The sequence below is a fragment of the Haliotis rufescens genome, unplaced genomic scaffold, assembly GCF_023055435.1.
Source record: "Haliotis rufescens isolate VD_foot unplaced genomic scaffold, xgHalRufe1.0.p SCAF_23, whole genome shotgun sequence".
NCBI classification, from domain to species: Eukaryota; Metazoa; Mollusca; class Gastropoda; order Lepetellida; family Haliotidae; genus Haliotis; species Haliotis rufescens.
The window spans coordinates 12143076-12163820 of NW_025963924.1; the positions used below are offsets into that span (position 1 = coordinate 12143076).

A 20745-nucleotide genomic window follows, 5' to 3' on the forward strand; every position below is an offset into this window, starting at 1 on the left:
AATATCTTTCACAGTCATTCTAAACTGACTCTGGTCTTGTAAAAATCGTTGTACTTCTTTGTTCACACATAGCCTGAAATTGCCAACAGTTGTCTCCATTATCCAATGATCTATTGCTACAAGAAAACAAACCATTATCAATTGTATCTGACACTTACCCGCTATATTAACGAGAAAATCCAACACGGAGGCATGACCTGACTAGAAGCCCATACTGGCAGGTAGCCATAGTATGCTAGCCGATCAGATGGAATTCTTCTCTCGGAACAATCAGAAAACCTACTTAGAGGGCTAGTTCTTGACTGGCAAAGCTGGAACTATTTTGACCTGGAGGGGTTTGTGATTCAACATATACCACGATACCCAGGGTACTTGTCAGACCGTATTGCCTAATGGCGCCATGTCATCTAAGACAAGGTGATAAGGCAGTGATATGTTTATTGTAATGGGAGACTGATGTTAGTGATGCAATCACTTCACAATTTGTGATGTTTGCTATCTGAATCTTAGGGTTCTTGGGTTGGGTATTTGGTGGTTACTACAGTGTAAGGGTTGTGTATTTTGGGGTAGCTATTGAGGGTTGGGTATTTGAAGGAAGCTACTGAGTGGGGTTGGGTATTTAGAGGTAGCTACTGTGTGGTTGGGTATTAAGGGGTAGCTACTGTGTGGGGTTGGGTATTTAAGGGTAGCGACTGTGTGGGGTTGGGTATTTAAGGGTAGCTACTGTGTGGGGTTGGGTATTTAGGGGTAGCTACTGTGTGGGGTTGGGTACACTGTAAGTAGCCATAGATGCTGATTGGGGTTGAATATTTAAAACTCCACTGACTGGGGTTGAGTATTTTAGAATCCATAGTTGGGGTTGAGTATCCACTGATTAGGGCTGAGTGTTTGGCTGTATTCACTGCGATGATAAGATGAAACGTACTTGATGGTTAATGAGTCTCTCCTATCTATCTGACAAACTACAAACTGTTCATGACAGCTGGTTTACATGTATCATTGACATCATGATGGATGTCTTGGTTTACTTGATGACAACCCTGCTCTGAGTTGCAGGAACACATCCATCAGACCAATGGAATTTATTTATCTTTTCCTTTGAATCATAAAGACAAATCTCCATACAATCAGTGTATATTAATGCCTGTTTATTTTAACGATAACTGCAAATTTTCGGTCAACAGAGTCATCAACCCATCTAGGGCACATTCTACAATAATAATACAGATTGGGTGTCAACAGAATAGTGAACCCTGGGGGGCACGTTCTATAATAATTATATAGATTTTCTTCATTATCATTATTATGACATTGATTTCTGAAAAGGATATTATGCTTTTGCTTACGAAGACACAAATCAATACAAAACCCACCCTTCCAGTTATTCCCAAGTTTCACCACAGCCGCCAGACTTTCCACAGAGCCGGTAATGAATGTATAAGACGAAGGGCATGTAATGCATGGGTGCCTTGGTTGCACAGAGCATGCCATCTTGCAGGGTCAACACGGATACTTCACACCCACGACATAGATTGATGAAAATTGGAAATTAACCCACACCTCCGTTTACCGTTTGAATAAATTGATCGGTTTGAAATTAACCCTTTGAACTCTCCATCATGTTATTGAGGGTTGTATTACTGTGATATGGATGACTTCATTTCCTGTTGCAATGCATTATGTGAAGTATCGGTGGGACTAATACTACTTACAGCATGACTAATTCTACATTGGTAGAATCAGCTGAGGTTTGAAATGAACACTGGTGGATCAGACCCAACAGGTGTTCTACAAAGTGTGCAGTGTTGTAAAAAATTCAAAGACCAATCATGTTTTTTCATTACATTTTAAGGAATGGACACAATCATTTATTTTTTGCATCATTGTTTATTAGTGTTTTGGTTCGGCAGTTAATGTTTGACGACTTGCTTACTTAGCAATTACTCTGTCCATTGATTTGTCTTTGCATTCTATGCACAGTGTTGCAACCTCTTAGAATATCGCTCTGCTTGATATTTATACACCTATACTAGAACCCTTCTCTATCTATCTATCTCTATCAAATCATATGCTTATGTACTAGCTAGACTGTGTTGATCTAACTGTATCTAACATGTTTGTGTGTGTGATACTAGGAGTTGCATGTAGATCACTAATACAATAAAAACAACAAAACAATATTCATTAAATAAATAATTTATCACCACAGAAGATAAAATAAGTAAATTCATAAATTAAAGTCTTAAGTACAAGAAAGAACCTCAGAGTAGAGTCACCCCCAGGCTTGTTTTGAGAGGCGGCTATGGTGGGGATTGGTTGGCCAAAATGGCAGTAGAGAATGGACAGTTAGGTGGTTATGTGTTGATCACACCATTGGTAGGGGAGTGGGCTAGCCCAGATCTGGGTTCTATTCCCTTCTTGGGTAGCCCATTCCTGTTGTGTCACATCAAGATATTACTAGAATAAAACATGGTAAAACCCGACTCACTCACTTCCACTGGTGGTCAGGCTGCAGTTCCATGTCTGAGATATGTCTGGAACCCCATATGCCCCCTGATGATCAAGCAGGGCTCCAGACAAGGCTGGCGTGATTGAGTGACGTAGAATCCAACCAACAATGGCAAGTGCTGACTTGACAATTTCAGACAAGGGGGATGCTGACGCGTCAAGTGAATCGGTAGAAAAGTCCAAGCCGCGTGTTCCGTGGATCGGTGAGATCGATATTGTCAACCGCCCACTCACCTTGTGTTCGAACCACGAGTCGTCGTGTTTAACATCGCTGTCCGTGTTCACTTCATACTTCAGTGTAGCTATCGCTGGCTGTGAGGAGTACCTGAATGCATGGTGGAGTAGTGTACCAAGCACTGCAGGGCTTCAAATTACTTGTATTTTAGTGCCTACGGCATGGTTAAAATGGTAATGGTATGGATAAATAAGTGCCTGATGGCCACACGGGGAATAATGAAACCCCTGTGACAATGTATTTTAAAAAGCAAGTGATGATGTACTTTGGCACATGTAAATGTGACAAAGACATGGAAAATTGTTAACATATGGCTATGCTTGGTCTGTAGTATAAGTCACAGAATATATTTTGGGATTCAGAAATTAGAAAGATTATTAATCAAAATGAAAATGAAAGTGGCAAACATTCTAAATTACACCTTATTATTGTATAGCCATGGTGAAATTACATTCACTCAGTGGGCACTGTTTGATTCCAAAACATCTTTAGGAGTGTGATGTGTGCCTATTTGACCTTGACCTTGACCTTGACCTTTCTATCCCTGCACTGCTTCTCTGAGATTTAAGAGCACTATGGCTATTTGACAGCACAGTGCAAACTTTCGGCCATAACCTGATGCATATTAGCAGGAAATATTACAGATTTAAAAGTCAACCCCAGACTAATATGTAAACAAGAGATACAAGCTTCAAGGAATTACGGATTATATGTTCCAGTCACGAGTGATTTCATTTTGCAAGTTCCAAAGTTTGGCAAGGAATTTTTAACATTAATTCTAGTATGACGGATGTTTTGTAGTTTCTTAGTTCAGAGTAGATTATTCATTATATTACCCAAAGTATTTTCTATCTGAGAAATTGTTAAAAAATGGGTCTTTCCTGAACTTCAATTGAGATATCAGCTCAGACATCTTTTGGGAAATAATGAAAAATGAATGACTTGACCTTCAGTTGTTTGAGACTTTCATATAACTTCCCGTTGCTATGGTACTCTTCGCAAACAATGAAAACAACAAACAGTTGGAACAAACTAGCCAATCAGCATGAAGCAAGAATGGTAATGATCAGTGAAAATTACTGACAATAATTTCACGGGGTCCGTGTACCTCTGTTACGATGTTAACCTTTCTATGAATTAGAAGAATTTCATCTTGAAGTGAACATGAACCGTTTGTACCTTGTGTAATATGGAGTCCGTGGATTTGTCCGTGTGTCAGTTACTTGGCGTGTCCGCATGCTCATGAGTAATGATTCCGACAGTATAGTGAGGTCTGCATGCGTAGATCATGTTTTACTTTATAACGTAATAGCGTATGTTTTACTTACTAAATGTCGGCATGATTTTTAACTCTAAAGTGTCTGGTCCAGACTTGATTATTTACAGGCCACAGTCATATAGCTGGAATATTGCGGAGTTGGCCTTAAAAAACATACAAACAGTTTTAATCTAAGATTAAGTAAAAACTTAAATTCTTATGTGCATTAAACTTTGAAGTTTATAAGTTTAAGAATATGATAATATTTACAAGTTACACTAGTTTCTTCACTGTCACGCTACTTTCCAAAGTCACCGGTTTTCACAAGAATGCACACAGTGCCAGCACTTAGTACATACACAGTTGTCTCCCCTTCCTTACATTTGGGATTGGTGGATGGTTAGCAGTTATGGAGCAGGGGTGGCCCAGTTTGTCAGTGTCAGCGTGGCCTGGGTTTCTATCCCCAATGGGTTTGCTGTGAATGATCGCTCGTCAGTATTCGACACAGCTATATCACTCCCAAATGTTTGAATCTGTATAATACAATAAAATCCCTCTCAGTCTACACACTACCTTTGCTGTGGATCATGGATTTCATTCTTATAGTTTAGCAACAAGAACCAAGTAAACTAGAGGCATTATATTGTTTTACCTTTCTCGGTTTAAAATCTACACTTGGTAAAAAAAACACCAGCTGGGTTCATATATAAAACTGAGCTACAATATCACAAAGCGGTCGTAGCTACGCCTTTCGTAAGTCTATGTTAAGGAATAGGCATTACAGTAGTATTGCTTTGTGAAACTGGGCCCTGGGTTTTAATCCATAGGACATTAGTTGTGCTACGACTATCATAACTGTACTGTTTAACATTGACCTAAGACTACCAATACTCTACTATCAGGCTGAAATTTTGCTGAAATATTGCTGAATTATCCAGTACCCTCACACAATCACAGATTAGCATAATGGGCTGAAATGTTATCACCACATGTATAGTGTCCACTATCAACTTACAGTTTGACATTAGACAGCAAGTGGTTTCCTAGATTCAAATACTGTGACAATAACCCTGCGTCCGGGACCCCCTTCAACCATTTGCACCATCCACTCATCCCAACCATCAGTCCCCAACCGTCTGACAACATGGGTTTGTCTGTGTGTGCCATTCAGTTGTTTATCCGTTTGTTCCTTCCAGTTGTTTATCCAGTTGTTTATCTGTGTGTTTCTGTGAGTTCACCTTTATTTCACGTCTCATGCATCAGCATGATTGTGTTGGTCATGTTTCCGGAAAATATGATTTTCTTGTGTTTCCTCATTTTACACATATGTGTCTATTCCTTTTAGGTTTGAACTAGTTGTATGCTAAGTTGTATATGCTTGCAAGTTCATAAACCTTGATCCAAAACAATTTGACCGAGATAAAACTAACAAAATTGGCATGCTCATGTACAGGTGCTGGTATTGCTGTGTTTCATGTTGAGAAATTAGAACCATTTTACTTTTCAGCTTAAGACATGTTCAAAGTATATCTGTATCTCCTTCTAGATTAACAGTTTTCCCGTATTAATTGCATATGGCTTTCTTGACAACTAATTTAGTTCTAAGACATGTTAACCTCTACTGATAATCTAACTGTCCATTGATTGCGAGCTTATTAATTCAGCATCGATTCACCGTCTTGCTTCATCAACTACTGCACTCACACTTCATCTGACAAATACATCTCGTGTAACATTGTCTAGCTGGGATGCTGATTTATTTGGAAACTATTCTGGAAAGAAAGAATCATTCTGAGATGTACTTGTCAGAAGTCTACCAGATCTGGAAGAAATGCATGTTTGACTTGTGTCTTTGGATTTACAGGTCGCATATTAGATAACAGTCCAGCTGAGCGATGCGGCAGATTACATGTCGGTGATCGCATCCTTGCCGTCAACAACAACGACATCACAAACATGCACCATGAAGACATCGTCAACCTCATCCGGGATTCAGGCTACTCAGTTAATTTGTCCATTGGTCCACCACCGGGTAAGGCTTCAGGTTGGTGGGTTTATTTATCTGCATGTCCAATAGAACCTGGTACCCCATGCTTGTCTCCCTGTGGGGATACTGGGTCAGGAATAATCCTGGTAGCCTATGCTTGTCTTCCTGTGGAGATTCTGGTGCAGGATAGATCGCCAGTACCCCATGCTTGTCTTCCTGTGGGGATACTGGGTCAGGAATAATCCTGGTAGCCCATGCTTGTCTCCCTGTGGGGATTCTGGTGCAGGATAGATCCTGGTACCCCATGCTTGTCTTCCTGTGGAGATTTGGGGTCAGGATAGATCCTGGTAGCCATGCTTGTCTCCCTGTGGGAATTCAGGGGCAGGATAAACCCTGGTAGGCCATGCTTGTCTCCCTGTGGGGATACTGGGACAGGATAAATCATGGTAGGCCATGCTTGTCTCCCTGTGGGGATTCTGGGACAGGATAGATCCTGGTACCCCATGCTTGTCTCCCTGTGGGGATACTGGGACAGGATAAATCCTGGTAGGCCATGCTTGTCTCCCTGTGGGGATTCTGGGACAGGATAGATCCTGGTACCCCATGCTTGTCTCCCTGTGGGGATTCTGGGACAGGATAAATCCTGGTACCCCATGCTTGTCTCCCTGTGGGGATTCTGGGACAGGATAGATCCTGGTACCCCAAGCTTGTCTCCCTAAGGGGATACTGGGACAGGATAGATCCTGGTACCCCATGCTTGTCTCCCTGTGGGGATACTGGGACAGGATAGATCCTGGTACCCCATGCTTGTCTCCCTGTGGGGATTCTGGGACAGGATAGATCCTGGTACCCCAAGCTTGTCTCCCTGTGGGGATTCTTGGACAGGATAAATCCCAGTACCCTATGCTTTGACATAAGGGTTGACTTCAGAAGATTGGGATTTAGGATTTTGAAGAAAACAATTATTTTTTTCCCCCATGACAAGTTGGACATTTGAAAAATTCTGAACAGCGTTATGTTTTCTTTACTGAACTGAAGGTATCTAATGGCAATGAACCAAAAGTAGGGTATAGGTAGCCAAACTCCATTTCCAAGTTGCACCAGACCGGGGGGATATGTCATCTGATGACTCGTTTCATATTACTTCAGTTAATCTATCATTGCTAGGAATGATTTTTTGTGGTTATATTAATCCATTTAACCAGAGATCTTCTGTGATTGTTTTTGTTTCTTGCAATGTACTGGTAGCTCTGTGTTATTGTCCATAACTGTACCAGGGTACAACATGAACTGGCAGTACATTGTATGTGGTTGTATGGTTACAGATGACAACTCAAGCACAGCCAGTACATCACAGAGAGTAAGTACATGCAATAACTCGTCAAATAGTGGTCAATTTTACTTTTAATAAGAAAGGTAATATTTCTATTATGTTTATTATAAGAATAAGATTGAACTTTCTTTAAAGTACGTTGTGTATTAACAAGTTTGATGAAAGATGCCATCATTCTTTGTCAGTGAATACAGATCAGGGATTCCTTAGTGTCCTTGGCAGGCAAAGTGGAAAAATCATTATATTGTTCAATTTTATTTTTGTTCAAAGATATTATTTTCTTAAATTTAAAGGTAAACATTTTTCATGCAGTGCAAAAATGTAAAACTAAGCATGATAGTCTCTTCCTCGTCTTTATTGGTCCTGCCTTGATTGAATGTCACCTCTAACATTAGTTAGAACTATGTCAACATGAACTGGACATTTTTACTGACATTTGCTTCAGACCAGGGGCTAAATATTGGCCTCTGAGGTCTCGGTAGATTCCTGGTAGATATTATGAACGTATTTTCAAGGCTGTTAGTATACCTGTGTTTGTATTGCACAAGTGACAACATGATTGAACCATTCTGTTGTCTGCAGAGCTCCCAGGGCTCAATGGTGAACGCCATGGCGTATCCGGCTGTGGGGGAGAACGAGATCAGTCGAAGGCCAGACGTCTCTCCACACCACCAGACATGGGACAGGTAGGCTATCTGTTGTACTGGTCATCAATTTTACCACAAGTCACCTGTATTAAACCACACATCTCCTGTAGGGATGTATAGCTTAAGGGTTTGGTGACTGTTAAGGTAAAAGTGTGCGTTAATATATCACATTGCTTTTTAAGTTTGAAAAATATTTTAAGAAGAAAATATTTCTTTAACTGGAGACGTGTAAATTTTCTTTGCCAATGTAAGAGACTGTGCTTCTTGAGCTAAGATGACCAACTGGTGAAAATGTTTAGGTGTTGAAACCCCCAGTATAGATCCTGAAACTATGGTGAAAATGCATCTCATTAAAGTCAGATCCGATATGATTACTCTCTGCATGAAGATTTAACTACCCTTCTATAGCAGGTTAGTCAGTTGAACTCGGCCAATCAGCATCAAGGCTTCATTAAGCTGACAGACTGGGTTATTGCTCAATTAGACTGTTCAACCAAACACACTGAACACCTTTATTAAGAACAAATATCAAGAAGTAATTTTATTATCAGCGTTATAACTCCGGATTTCCAGCCTAGTTTGTCAAGGGTGGAAACTGGACTTTTATAGTCAGTTAATGCCCTTGACTCAGGAAGATGAAAGTGACCATTCAACCAAACACACTGAACACCTTTATTAAGAACAATTATCAAGAAGTAATTTTATTATCATTTCTAAACATTTTCTTCTTCCACAGGTTTCCTCCCCCGACAGCTGAGAAACCCAAAGACTTGTCTCGATCTCGCGTCCAGAACCATCACGTGAGTACCACCTTCGTCTACTGCACAGTCACACCTGCCTGAGTCTCTCTTCCAGTCGTAGTCAAGTGTGTGGTTGTGTGCATCGTGTAGTCTCCGTATCACGAGGCCGCTTTATGCAATACTTACAAAATATCTTCTGTGGAGTTCTTTCACATTTTTCTTCATCTCTTTTAAATCTTTATAATTCCTTATTTTGAGTATAACAGTCTGAGGAACTTGTACAAAAGACAGTCAGATTACTGTGTGGCTCGCATGAAGCCTTATGTCGACAAGACGGGCAGAACAATTACCGATACTTACGACTTTGCTGATTTCACTCAATTATTTGTCAATTACATGTACCGTATTCAACCTAATTATCACCCAGAAGCATCACAACATAGGCTTTTGATATTTTACAAGCATTTTGGTGACTTGGTGCCTACACTGCTATGGAATAGGTCTTTTTGGTGCTAAAGGGATAGGTTACTTAGTTTAAGAAATACAGTAAACACATATTCACAGTCAGGTATATGCAGGATAAGATAAAACAAGTAGGAAATATTTGATATTTAGACACTGATTAAGAAAGGTGATATATGCGAGAGCCTCCCACCAACTGCTGCAGCTTGTAAGGAAGCTTTATGTCTGAATCCGTGTGTTTTTTCCCAGGAGCCTGAGGAAGGAGAACTGTACAATGTGGAACTGCATCGGGGGTCGAGAGGTTTTGGTTTCTCCATACGTGGGGGCCGCGAGTTCAACAACATGCCGCTATTTGTGTTAAGAATCGCAGAGGGCGGGGCGGCGGATGTGGATTGTAGATTACGGGTGAGCAAGGGGCATAACTCTGTTATTCATCCCATATAAGCACTGAACACATTGAGGTTGGTTGTCATGAATAAAAAGAGTGCCTGTCTTGTGTGTGTGTGTGTGTGTGTGTGTGTTGTATGAAGGGAGATAACTCCATATCATTTTGGTGATCACCGCATGTTGTATATTATTTGTAGGTAACTGAAAGGTTTTAAGTAGAAGGATTAGAGCCGATTGTTTGTCTGTTTGTGTCATGAGGATAATCCTTTTTCTCAGATTTGCTTCTTTAAAATCACTTTTGATGCATGTTTTTTAAGGTGTAAGAATTATTTTCACTTGCAATCTGAAGGGCATGGTGTGTTTTTGTCGAATTTTCATGTTGTCATCAGCTTATTAAAACACAACCTTACACCTTACTATGTAAAGGTGATGAATTACATTTGTAAATTGTTTACTGAAGTGCAGGAAGTGTTATGAGATTTATGAACAACAGCTCCAGATTGTTCAAACAAGATGGTGCTAGGCCCGCTGAGCATGGCTTGACTATCCCCCAGATAATGTGCTTCTGTGATGCATGGCGAGTGGTTTGGAGTAAGAACACAAGTACAGGAGCTGCTTCAGATTTGTTCTCTTCAATCATATTTGTCCCTGGGAGGCCCTTGGGTCAACCAGGTCCTCAGCACCGTGGCTGTTTGATTGAGTGCTGGCTGTAGACAGCGTCCTGGTTGATGTGTGTGTCAGCATGCTATATGGAGACACGGATGGGCTGTGCAGAGTTGCAGCCCTTACCCATGCCAGGATGCTGAGTTGATTCATAGATTCAATGAAATTATTGTCCTTGGTCTGTGAACAACATACGGCTATGAACAATATATAACTATGAATGACATACGACTGTGAACAACATACCACTATCAACAACATTCGACTGTGAACAACATACCACTATCAACAACATAGGGCTATGAACAACATACCACTGTCAACAACCTACGACAATGAACGACATACCACTGTCAACAACATACCACTTTGAACAATATAGACTGTGAACAACTTACCACTGTCAACAACATACCACTATGAACAACGTATGACAATGAACAACATACCACTGTCAACAACATACCACTATCAACAACGTACGACAATTAACAACATACCACTGTCAACAACATACCACTATCAACAACATACGGCTATGAACAACATACCACTGTCAACAACATACGGCTATGAACAACATACCACTATCAACAACGTACAACTATGAACAACATACCACTATCAACACGACAATGAACGACATTGATTGATCCCCTGGCTGTGTCATACCAAAAGACGTTTAAAAAATGGTACTTCTTGTTACCCTGCCTGGCGCACAGCATAAGGGGAATAAAAAAAAGGATGGAGTCCATATACTGTATCAGATTGGGGTATCTATGTTAAACTGCAGCATGGTATCTCAGTGGGCTAGCACTATAAATCTGGCATAAGTCTGGACTAGTGCAAGCAGACACACACATGCGTGCATGCACGTCACTATAGGAGTGCAGTAAATTTTAGGATTCATACCCCATTTCCCTTCACCTTTCCTTCATTCATGGTTCTCTGTCATACCACTGGGCTGTTGTTCAGAGAGCACAAGGCCAGCCATTGTAATAGAACTTTCATATTGGTGGCTGTAGTCATCTCAGTTTGCACATTGTGGAATAAGAACCCAAATGAAAGGAATGATTTGTTCGTGAATTTCTTTGTATATGTTTGTGATTGCATTTTACTTTGTTGTTGCAGAGACTGAAATTTTATTTGTTTGTGTTTAAGATTTCATTTTGACATGGTGACAATATGATAACAAAAATATACTTTTAAATTTAAATGGAACATAATTAATATTTTGTAAACATCAAGTCATCAATTAAAGCATTTACCGCTCTTGGGTTGTGTAGAGTAAAATTATTTATTTTTGTATCCTCTTTACAAGAAATGCTCACACTGATATTGAACTTATTCCATCCATTTGCCCCAAACCTTCCAAGTTCATCAGCTGATACTGATGATAAATGATGTTCCCATAGTAACTGTATCAGGAAACATATGTTATGTCCACACTGTGTTAACGCTGATATGTTGATGTTAATATGAAAGGTGACTCAAGGCCACAAGTTAGCACTAGTTATCTCCCTTGTGTGCTCTTCAGGTTGGAGATCAGATTCTTGAAATCAACAGTTACCAGACGGACAACATGACTCACACAGAAGCAATTGACATCATCCAAGGTGGCGGCCAGTCTGTGCAGTTGCTGATGCGGAGGACGGGGAAGCCCCCGCCAGTGTTTGGTACGTCTCTTCATCTGTCTGTGTCTTGTATTCCAGTAGATGTCTTTCCCTGGCATAGACGTGATTACTAATTCAAGTTCAGTTAAGTTTAATACCTAGGAATTTGATTTGAATTAGTGTAAATATTGTAGCCTTTTACCTTAAGTAGTTGACCAGTTATCATGAGCTGATGTGTTGATGAGCTGAATTGATCAGGCCATGGGTCAAGTTCAGATCATTCTAAATTTGTAATGGTTGACATTTTGATCCTTTAAACTGAATAACATAGGTGTAAACTTAACTTAAGTCACTGGGCACACATGCTTGTTGTAAGAGGTGCCATATATGGGCATTGGATGGTTATGATGGTCGTGGAGTGTTGCCGTATCACGCGGCTGATGTGAGGTTGTACCCTTGCGGATCGATGCTCTTACTATCATCCTCTGGTACTGTACCATAGTACCATAGACGTATAGCCTCCACCATTCAATCCTTTAGAGTATACTGGCATATATGAAAATGCATTTGGATAAGGGATAATTGACACTAGATGGCAAAATCAAATTACAGGAGATATTATTTTATGATCAAAACAATGTTGATATCACCATCCAAATTGACAGTCATTTTACACAGAAGGTACACCCTCATATCTGTGGTGTCTGAGCGCTGACTGGCTGTTCTAAGTAATGTCTTGTATAATTGCAGCCACTACTCTGTAACCATGGATACGTGAGTGTCTGCGAGAGGTATGCCATGAGTCAGGGTGTGAGGGATCATTTACTCTAATTCTGTTGCACCCTCGTCTGTTTTCAGTTGATTTCGTAGATTTCAAGTTTCAGATTTCGAGTTTTATCATTTCAGTTGTGTTTACTAGATATTGATTTCTGTCTTCCCATGAGGGTATTATTTTCACATTGTATTTGGCTGGCCACTGTGTGCTAAGACTTTATATGGTATTGTGGTGGTTCTTATCCAACGTCTATGCATGTAATTAATGTACCTGTGGAGAATATGTGGTGCTGCAGTTCTAACTGCAGTGTGTTAAAGTAGCCAATGTTTGTGTGAAATGGCATTTTTTCTATAAAATGTTTTGCTAAGTAATTGTACATCGATAGTTGTAGGATTCCAGTGCTCACTGTTCATATTTCGTTATGGGTATTGGGTGGTCACAATGGCTATGAGGTAAATAAATCAACATTTGGTTACCTAGCACTACTGCTATAGTTCAGTTAATGAAAATTCTGGATTGGGTATTGGGTGGTCACATTGGCTGTGAGGTAAATAAATCAACATTTGGTTACCTAGCACTACTGCTATAGTTCAATTAATGAAAATTCTGGATTGGGTATTGGGTGGTCACAATCGCTGTGAGGTAAATAAACCAACATTTGGTTACCTAGCACTATTGCTATAGTTCCATTAATGAAAATTCATAATGCTTCATGAATTAATAATGGACTTTTAAAGTTTCATCCAAATTTTTAGAAAATATGTGTTAGGTGTTCATTTTTCCCTATGTAAAGAGGAATTATTTTTTCAAACTACTGGTTCACGGCATCTCTGTACTGTATAGCTGCTGATGGAAGGGATCCACATGAAGCAAGGATGTGTGGAAGGATTGTGGGTATGCAAAACAATTTCTTCGCCTGCAGGTATTTTAGGAACAATAAAATGATATGAGGTGGCATTTCTTGAGGTAGGCGCAGATGAAAATCTTATAATTAATACTTTATTATCTAGGCTGGAAGTTGTTTTTGTAAGGACTAGTAAGATAGTTTGTACCCCTGATAATATCTTGGCAGTGACCTGTACTTTTGTGTCATCTTACCCCATGGATTGGTGCTTACACTATCGACCACCTGTTTGTGAGATCCCATCCTGATCTCTTTACAATCAGCCATCATACAAACTGCAAGATGAGGGCACATCTTCCCGAAGCAAGAGAGTTAACTGACTTTAAAAGTCCAGTTTCCACCCTTGCCGAACTTGGCTGGAATTACTGGTCTCGATCATAGCGCCACCAGTGGCTATTACCAGTTATGCCCCCTCTAAGCCTCTCCTATGGACCAATGAGACTCCACCTTTCGTATCACTTGCGTTTGCTTCACCCAAAATGGTGGCGTCCAGTCAGGACGATCTGATCGATAATCAAGATCTATATTGTGATAAAACATTGCGAAATGCATCAAATCACGTGAGCACCTTGATTAAAAACATGAAAAGATTTGGAAAATATCTGCTGACATCGAGTTGGCGGTGTACATGCTTTGCAAATCCTGCAATCGACCGAAATCTGCACGACAGTTTACGAACCGGATTTCGATTTCGGTGCGCGATTTTGATTGGACTATGCATAGACTCGTTAGTCCAGCCAAAATGTAATTCCATAATACCAGCCTAGTTCAGCAAGGGTGGAAACTGGACTTTTATAGTCAGTTAACTCACTTGCCTCGGGAAGATGATGAGGGCATAGACCACACTCACTCACTCACCCACTGTGTACACAGAAAGGTCATGCTTGATGAGCCACTGCACCACCAAAGTGACAATCGTTTCTGACATACATGTTATATTCTGATAGAGTAGATTTTTGTCCGATTTCAAATCAATTTGTTTCTTTGTCATATCTGGTATCAAACGTTATCGGTTCATTGAATACTTCCCACATTGTAGGATAGCTTGTGCAACCTTCATCCACCCTGCCAGGTACTTGTGTGTAGTTAACCAACAATAACCCTGAGTTTTGTCCTGAACCGTGACGTTGTGTATCATTGTCCATGGAGTAGATCCCCTAGCTGCTTCAGTATAACCACCCTCCTGGCCGTGTCACTGATGGAACACCGGCCCACTACAAACCTGTAATCATATAACATCAAGGAAGGATCCAGGAACTCGGAAGGGGCTCTATACTTCTTGCACTATATGGGATTTGGGGGGGTATTTTCATTGACCGATACGCCTGTGAAGATCTGGGTTAGAATTGGTTTTCAGCAACCAGTGGGGTAGCCTTGTGGTTAAAGCGTTCGCTCATCACACTAAAGAACCGGGTTCGATTCCCCACTTGGGTACAGTGTGTGAAGCCCATATCCGGTGTCCCCCTGCTGTGATATTGCTGGAATAGTGCTAAAAGTGGCGTAAGACCTCACTCACTCTATGAGAGATGTGTGAAGACATTCTGAAGTGGGAATAAAGGGTAGGGGTCAAGACACCCCCCCACCAATCACCCCCCACCCCCACCCCCCCCCTCCTGGCCCTGGATCATCCTCTCTATCATGCTTATACTCAACTCAATATATAACACAACTCCTCAGCTCAGTTCAAAACATGTGTGATTTGTAACTTGCAATATGTGTGTTTTAAATTGATAACATCGATAATATACATTTAATGATCTACCTTGAATACAGACAGGAAAGTCAAGTTTAATGTACATAAGGTCAAGATCAAGTCAGTAATGTCACAACGTGGCTTGCACATGGGGATTCTGGTTTAGTACAAGTCTCCAGCAACATGTTTGTCAGGCAGCTGTATGGAACAAGTGGTCAGACTTGCTGATTTGGTTTATTGTGTGTCAATGTACCCCTACAGCGTGGCTCACAATATCAATCACTGGATTGTTTATGGGCAGCTGTCATAGAGCTGGAATATTGCTGAGTGCGGTGTTAAAGTACAAACAAACAACATTGCTTGTTAATGATTTCCATATAACAACACTGATCCCTCCACGTACTCAAGTCTTCACTGGTTCAACCCAAGACTGGGATCGGGGCGGTCGGGTAGCCTAGTGGTTAAAGCGTTCGCTCGTCACGCCGAAGACCCGGGTTCGATTCCCGACATGGGTACAATGTGTGAAGCCCATTTCTGGTGTCCCCCGCCGTGATATTGCTGGAATATTGCTAAAAGCGGCGTAAAACCATACTCACTCACACTCACAAGACTGGGATCAACAGTACCTGCCATTAGTGGCGAGGGAATAAGGATTTCATTCATTCTAGCTGTTGTCCACTACTGATAGTTTCACAGTTTCTGCAGACAATGTTGTGACTTTTATTTGCAGCTGTATTTTGTATCTGACTTTATGGGAGGAACTGCTTGTATATGTTTGAAGAGAAATATAAGGACATTTGCTTCTAAAACTCCACTGTCAATATATATCTTGTTCACACTAATATCTGTAGACCATTCTACTGGTCGATATATATCTCTTTATATCTCTTGTATCCAGATAACATAAAAAGTGTCAACAATTTCTAAGCACTGTAATCATGAAAGATGGTTCTGCTTTGTGAGTTCATTGTCTAGAGATCTGTCAAAGTTTAAAGGTTTATAAACCATGCAATATGTGTGAGAAATTAATAATTATTTTTGTTAATTACACTAATTCATTGTATTATGATATGTCGAAATTTGAATGGATTCCATTCTGTTGTGTTTTGTGACCTTGACATTATCATGCACTGACACATCTCAGTTCGATGTTAACTGATTCTGTTGCACCTTTCAGATGCTGGTTCATCCCCGATGAGTCGCTATCCGCCCGGAATGACTGCTGCTAACGGCCCAATCGGCCACAGCTCCCCTCACCTGGGCCGGAGACAGATCCCCGAGAATCGCGAGGACTACTTCCAGAGCTATCCGCCTAACTCACGACCGTTCCAATACTGAATTGCTGTTTAATGTAACTCAGAGATGGCAAAATACAAGATGGTGCACCCTTTTTGAAGTCAAAGGGCAACAGTTTCAATCTCAGTCTGGACATTAATTTGGCAGATTAGGTGAAATTGATTTCCATGCTGAGTTGCCATCAAAGCAAATAAGATTGATTATTGTGCACCATCTTATGATTTAACAGTCTTAACGGAAACAGTCTCAGCATCTTTGTGGCGAATCAGTTTTTGCGGAAGAGGTGAAACTTGTTGATGAGACGGGAGCCGAGTGCCGGCCTGGATGGTTGAGGACAGACATCAGTAGGTGTGTGTGGGAAAATGGTTGCTCAGCAACCAGATGGATTGGCTGCCAGACTGCAGAGGTTGTACAGTTACCTTGGTTGTCTTGACAACAGGTCCTTGTGAAGGATCTCAGACATTTCAATTGGATTAGATGTATTTGTCCAATTTGGATTTTACTTGTCTATATTTTAAAAAATGCCAGTATATTCTTTACTGGGTATTTTATAGATTTTTGTACAGTGTATATAGAAAGCCTTGTAGCTTGGATGAATGAGCTTTTACATATGTAGTGAACATACGTTGAACGGTTTCTTAGAGAGAGATGAATTTATTATGTACTATTTTTATGTTGAACTAGTCGACGGAGTGATGAGTCAGCAAAATGATGGGGTCCGACAATTGGGTGATACGACGGAGGACTATATGCAATGAGTCTCAGTTAAATAAACAAATAATAAAGCTTATATGCAACGATGTAGTGCATGGATTGGATGTCTTGCAGAACTGTGATTCTTAAAACACTATCGCAATACTCTCCACAAGGTGGGCCTCTTTGCTTTCATATATCACACGATGTCAAACTGACAGGTTTGTGTCTGTCTGAAACATTTTACTTTTAACAAGTCTGAGTTATGTACTCTGTACATCATTAGAGGTTATGGTTACTCAATACTGACATTTGATTCATAATATTTTATTATTATTAACAAAATTTAATGTCATCTACATCAATATAAAAATAAAAAAACAATTCTTTCTTTAATAATGAAGAATTAGAATCTAATTGATATGATGGTATTTCAAGTAAAGTCAGCACTTATTAAACTCTGTATTACTGAATCCAAAACAGTGTCTTTCTTTTTACCATCTCTTTAAGTAATTTCTATTAACACAATTGGATGTCAACTACATCAATATAAAACACAATGCTTCCTGTAATGAAGAATAATTCAAGTCTAGTTGATATGAACATACTTAATCTCTGCATTACTGAATCCAAAACAGTTTCTTTGTACTGTCGGGGCAGTCGGGTAGCCTAGTGGTTAAAGCGTTTGCTCGTCACACTGAAGACCCGGGTTCGATTCCCGACATGGGTACAATGTGTGAAGCCCATTTCTGGTGTCTCCCAGCCGGAATGCTGGAATATTGCTAAAAGCGGCGTAAAACCATACTCCCTCTTTGTACCGTCTCTTTAAGCATTAATTATCTAGTATTTTTGCCTTGATTTACTGTGGTGATGATTAATGAAAGCAAAGAGGCTTCCACCCTGTCTACTTCAGTGGGTATGTTACAATCATAGCACCAGTGCTGTTGTCCAGACTTCCTGCTAGGAGGTCATATGCATTGTAACCCGCATTGTTCCCATTCTTGTAGTAAAAGTCAAAACATTTTCCCATTTTTATTCTGAAAATAAAATGTCAGTTCATATTTTACGAGTACCGGTAGTACTGATGTACCCAAAATTGTTTCAATGAAAGTGATCAATCCACATTGTTTGTTTATGAAATCTGGCTAGTCCCCGGACTATTTGTTACTTTTATCAGTGTATTTTATCCTTATTAAAGTATGTCTATGTATACTACTAACGCCTATACGTGCAGACTACACATGAAATTTACGTAGTATTTTCTTATTGCATCCTGAATGCTCAAAGCATGATAATCAAAACATTTGAATGTTATTTATGGTGTCTGAGATTCAAGAATGTCCCACTATATATGAGATACCAAACAGTTCCGACGACTTCAGATTGAATCTAATGGTTTGTTTATTTTGCCCCCTATATTTTGATGGCATGAAAGGCAGTTTTAGTACTCTCCTAATTATTTATGATTTCTTCTGTGTTGTTTCTGATATTTATTTGGACTCAATGGCTACGTTCAAGAGTTTTGTCCATCCAGTAGGCAGTTCAAATTGTTTTGTAGAAATATATAATAATTGTCATGCAGTTTAAAGAAAAATACCAATGGCTGTCATTGCTTGTTAACTCTAGTTTGTCTAAAATTCTTATTTGTTTATGACCTGTTCATAAATTACATGATCATTACAAATAGAACTGTGTGCTGCTTCATCTACTCAAGACACACAGCGATTATCTAAAAGCTGTTTTTGCAAATAGCACATCATGCTAATGGAACTGCCAAAACTCATCAACATCCTTCTTTCATGTGTGACAATCTTGCATCATCAATGAAAGCCATTTCCGTGGCCATGCTTGCAACTTTCAATCAACCTGCCCCCTTCATAGAACATACTTATAATTTATCAAAGAACCTGTACACTATCAGATCGTATACTAGCACCATAGGCAGCTAAGATGTGGAGGTTCATTCTTGAAGACCTGTTGATGAATCTCTTGCTTGAAAATTTCATCAGACATCATGTAGAATATTTGCTCATTCTCATACCAATCTCTTTCATGCTATTAACATCCCAGAGAAATACAGAAATTCACACATACAAGTAGTGAGCCAGCATCAGGTGTGTGTTAAGGGTATCCTCAAGTCTTGGGAGGGCTTTACCAATTGTCTTGTAGATAGCGGAACTGACTGTACTTTGTCTACATTCACTGTAAGTACCATACTTCATGTGTATCACTTACCACATGGATTTTGTATAACTGAAATAAATATATGCTGAAATATATCATGTCTGTGTCTTATATATATGTGTCACCAATCCACCATGAGCGACTTTGGTGATCTGGGATAGACTGTATCACTTCCACCAGTGTTGGCTCCCCGCAGTGCTGGATGGCCTACAACCATGCATGGAGTTGAACATTTTTGTTTACAACAAGTGATGACTGTCGTAATGCAGAACACTAACATAAATTCATCTAGGAAGTAGTAAGTCAGTCGTCATAAACCTTTTCCCATGTCATTACATTTGGGGTTAGAGAGAAAAAAGTTTCAAGATTCTATTAATGGCAACCATAATACCGGGAGAGTAATTCTGTACCACAAACTCCCATCAATCTCTATTCAGTTACTTGGACCCATTTGCTATCATAGCTTCATCTTGGGTCCAGTGCATTTATTATCCAATATATAGGATATAGGAATGGGTGCCATCCTTCCGTCACATTTCGTTTCCAGAGCAGATCTTGAAAACCGTACCATATTTCTTCACCAAACTTGGCACATACATAGATCTAGTGGTGAACTGGTGCCTTTTGATAGTTTGGGATTTTTTTATAAAGTTATTTTTCGAGTTTCCATGGCAACGACTTAGACTGAAAATGGCGGTAGTCCTCGTTTCCGGAGCAGATCTTGAAAACCGTACCATATTTCTTCACCATATTTGGCACATAATGTCATCTCACAGTATTAAATACATTTCCTTTCTTGTTGGTAAGTTCTGCATTACTTGAGTGTATGTTCCTCCAAAAGTGTCATGGGCACAGTTGTTGCATTCACTGACTAACTTCATGCAGAAACACAACTCATTACAAATACAACAGTGTAAGTGATCTTAAACCTATTCAACTGTATAAACACTACCCGGTATATATTCTTGTCAACCATACTCTGTACTTCACTTGCTAGATAAGGGTGTTAGAACCTACACCGAAACCATTGCTCCTAAATGTAATAAAGAAGTTGTTTGTCCATATGTCTCATCCTTACTCATTACAAATTCAGTTACATATTCTATCATCAACTGCAGATGGCAAAACAACACCAGTAACAACTTTTTTTAGTGCTGCAATTAGGCCATTTACAAAAAGGCCCAGTGAACATAGTTCACAGGAGCTAATGCATTGCACACAACCGGACATGTCATATTGGCGGGGGATGTGAGTATTTCATGCTTGTTATAATAGAATTGCAACTTGACACTGGATAGTCGAGGCTAATCTACCCAAGAATCGTCAGCCTTTTCATAACTGCTGATCTGTTTGTGCTGGCAATATGA

At 39.9% G+C, this 20745-nt stretch overlaps 1 protein-coding gene across 15 annotated transcripts in view; it reads left to right on the forward strand.

The window, feature by feature from the left end:
- Positions 1 to 19471, forward strand: part of LOC124133076 (membrane-associated guanylate kinase, WW and PDZ domain-containing protein 1-like) — a 159740-nt gene extending 140269 nt beyond the window's left edge. For 8 of the 15 annotated variants that reach the window (XM_046497304.2, XM_046497305.2, XM_046497310.2 and 5 more), the window contains 8 exons: positions 2646 to 2711; positions 5866 to 6045; positions 7314 to 7348; positions 7904 to 8007; positions 8705 to 8768; positions 9420 to 9575; positions 11758 to 11896; positions 16383 to 19471. In XM_046497304.2, the coding sequence (XP_046353260.1) occupies positions 2646 to 2711; positions 5866 to 6045; positions 7314 to 7348; positions 7904 to 8007; positions 8705 to 8768; positions 9420 to 9575; positions 11758 to 11896; positions 16383 to 16543 (905 nt within the window). In that variant the 3' untranslated portion in view covers positions 16544 to 19471. Of the gene's footprint in view, positions 1 to 2645; positions 2712 to 5865; positions 6046 to 7313; positions 7349 to 7903; positions 8008 to 8704; positions 8769 to 9419; positions 9576 to 11757; positions 11897 to 12583; positions 12625 to 14551; positions 14585 to 16382 lie in introns of all 15 variants that reach the window. The other 7 variants (XM_046497311.2, XM_046497314.2, XM_048401790.1 and 4 more) reach the window with 5 other exon arrangements.
- The last annotated feature ends 1274 nt before the right edge of the window (positions 19472 to 20745 follow it).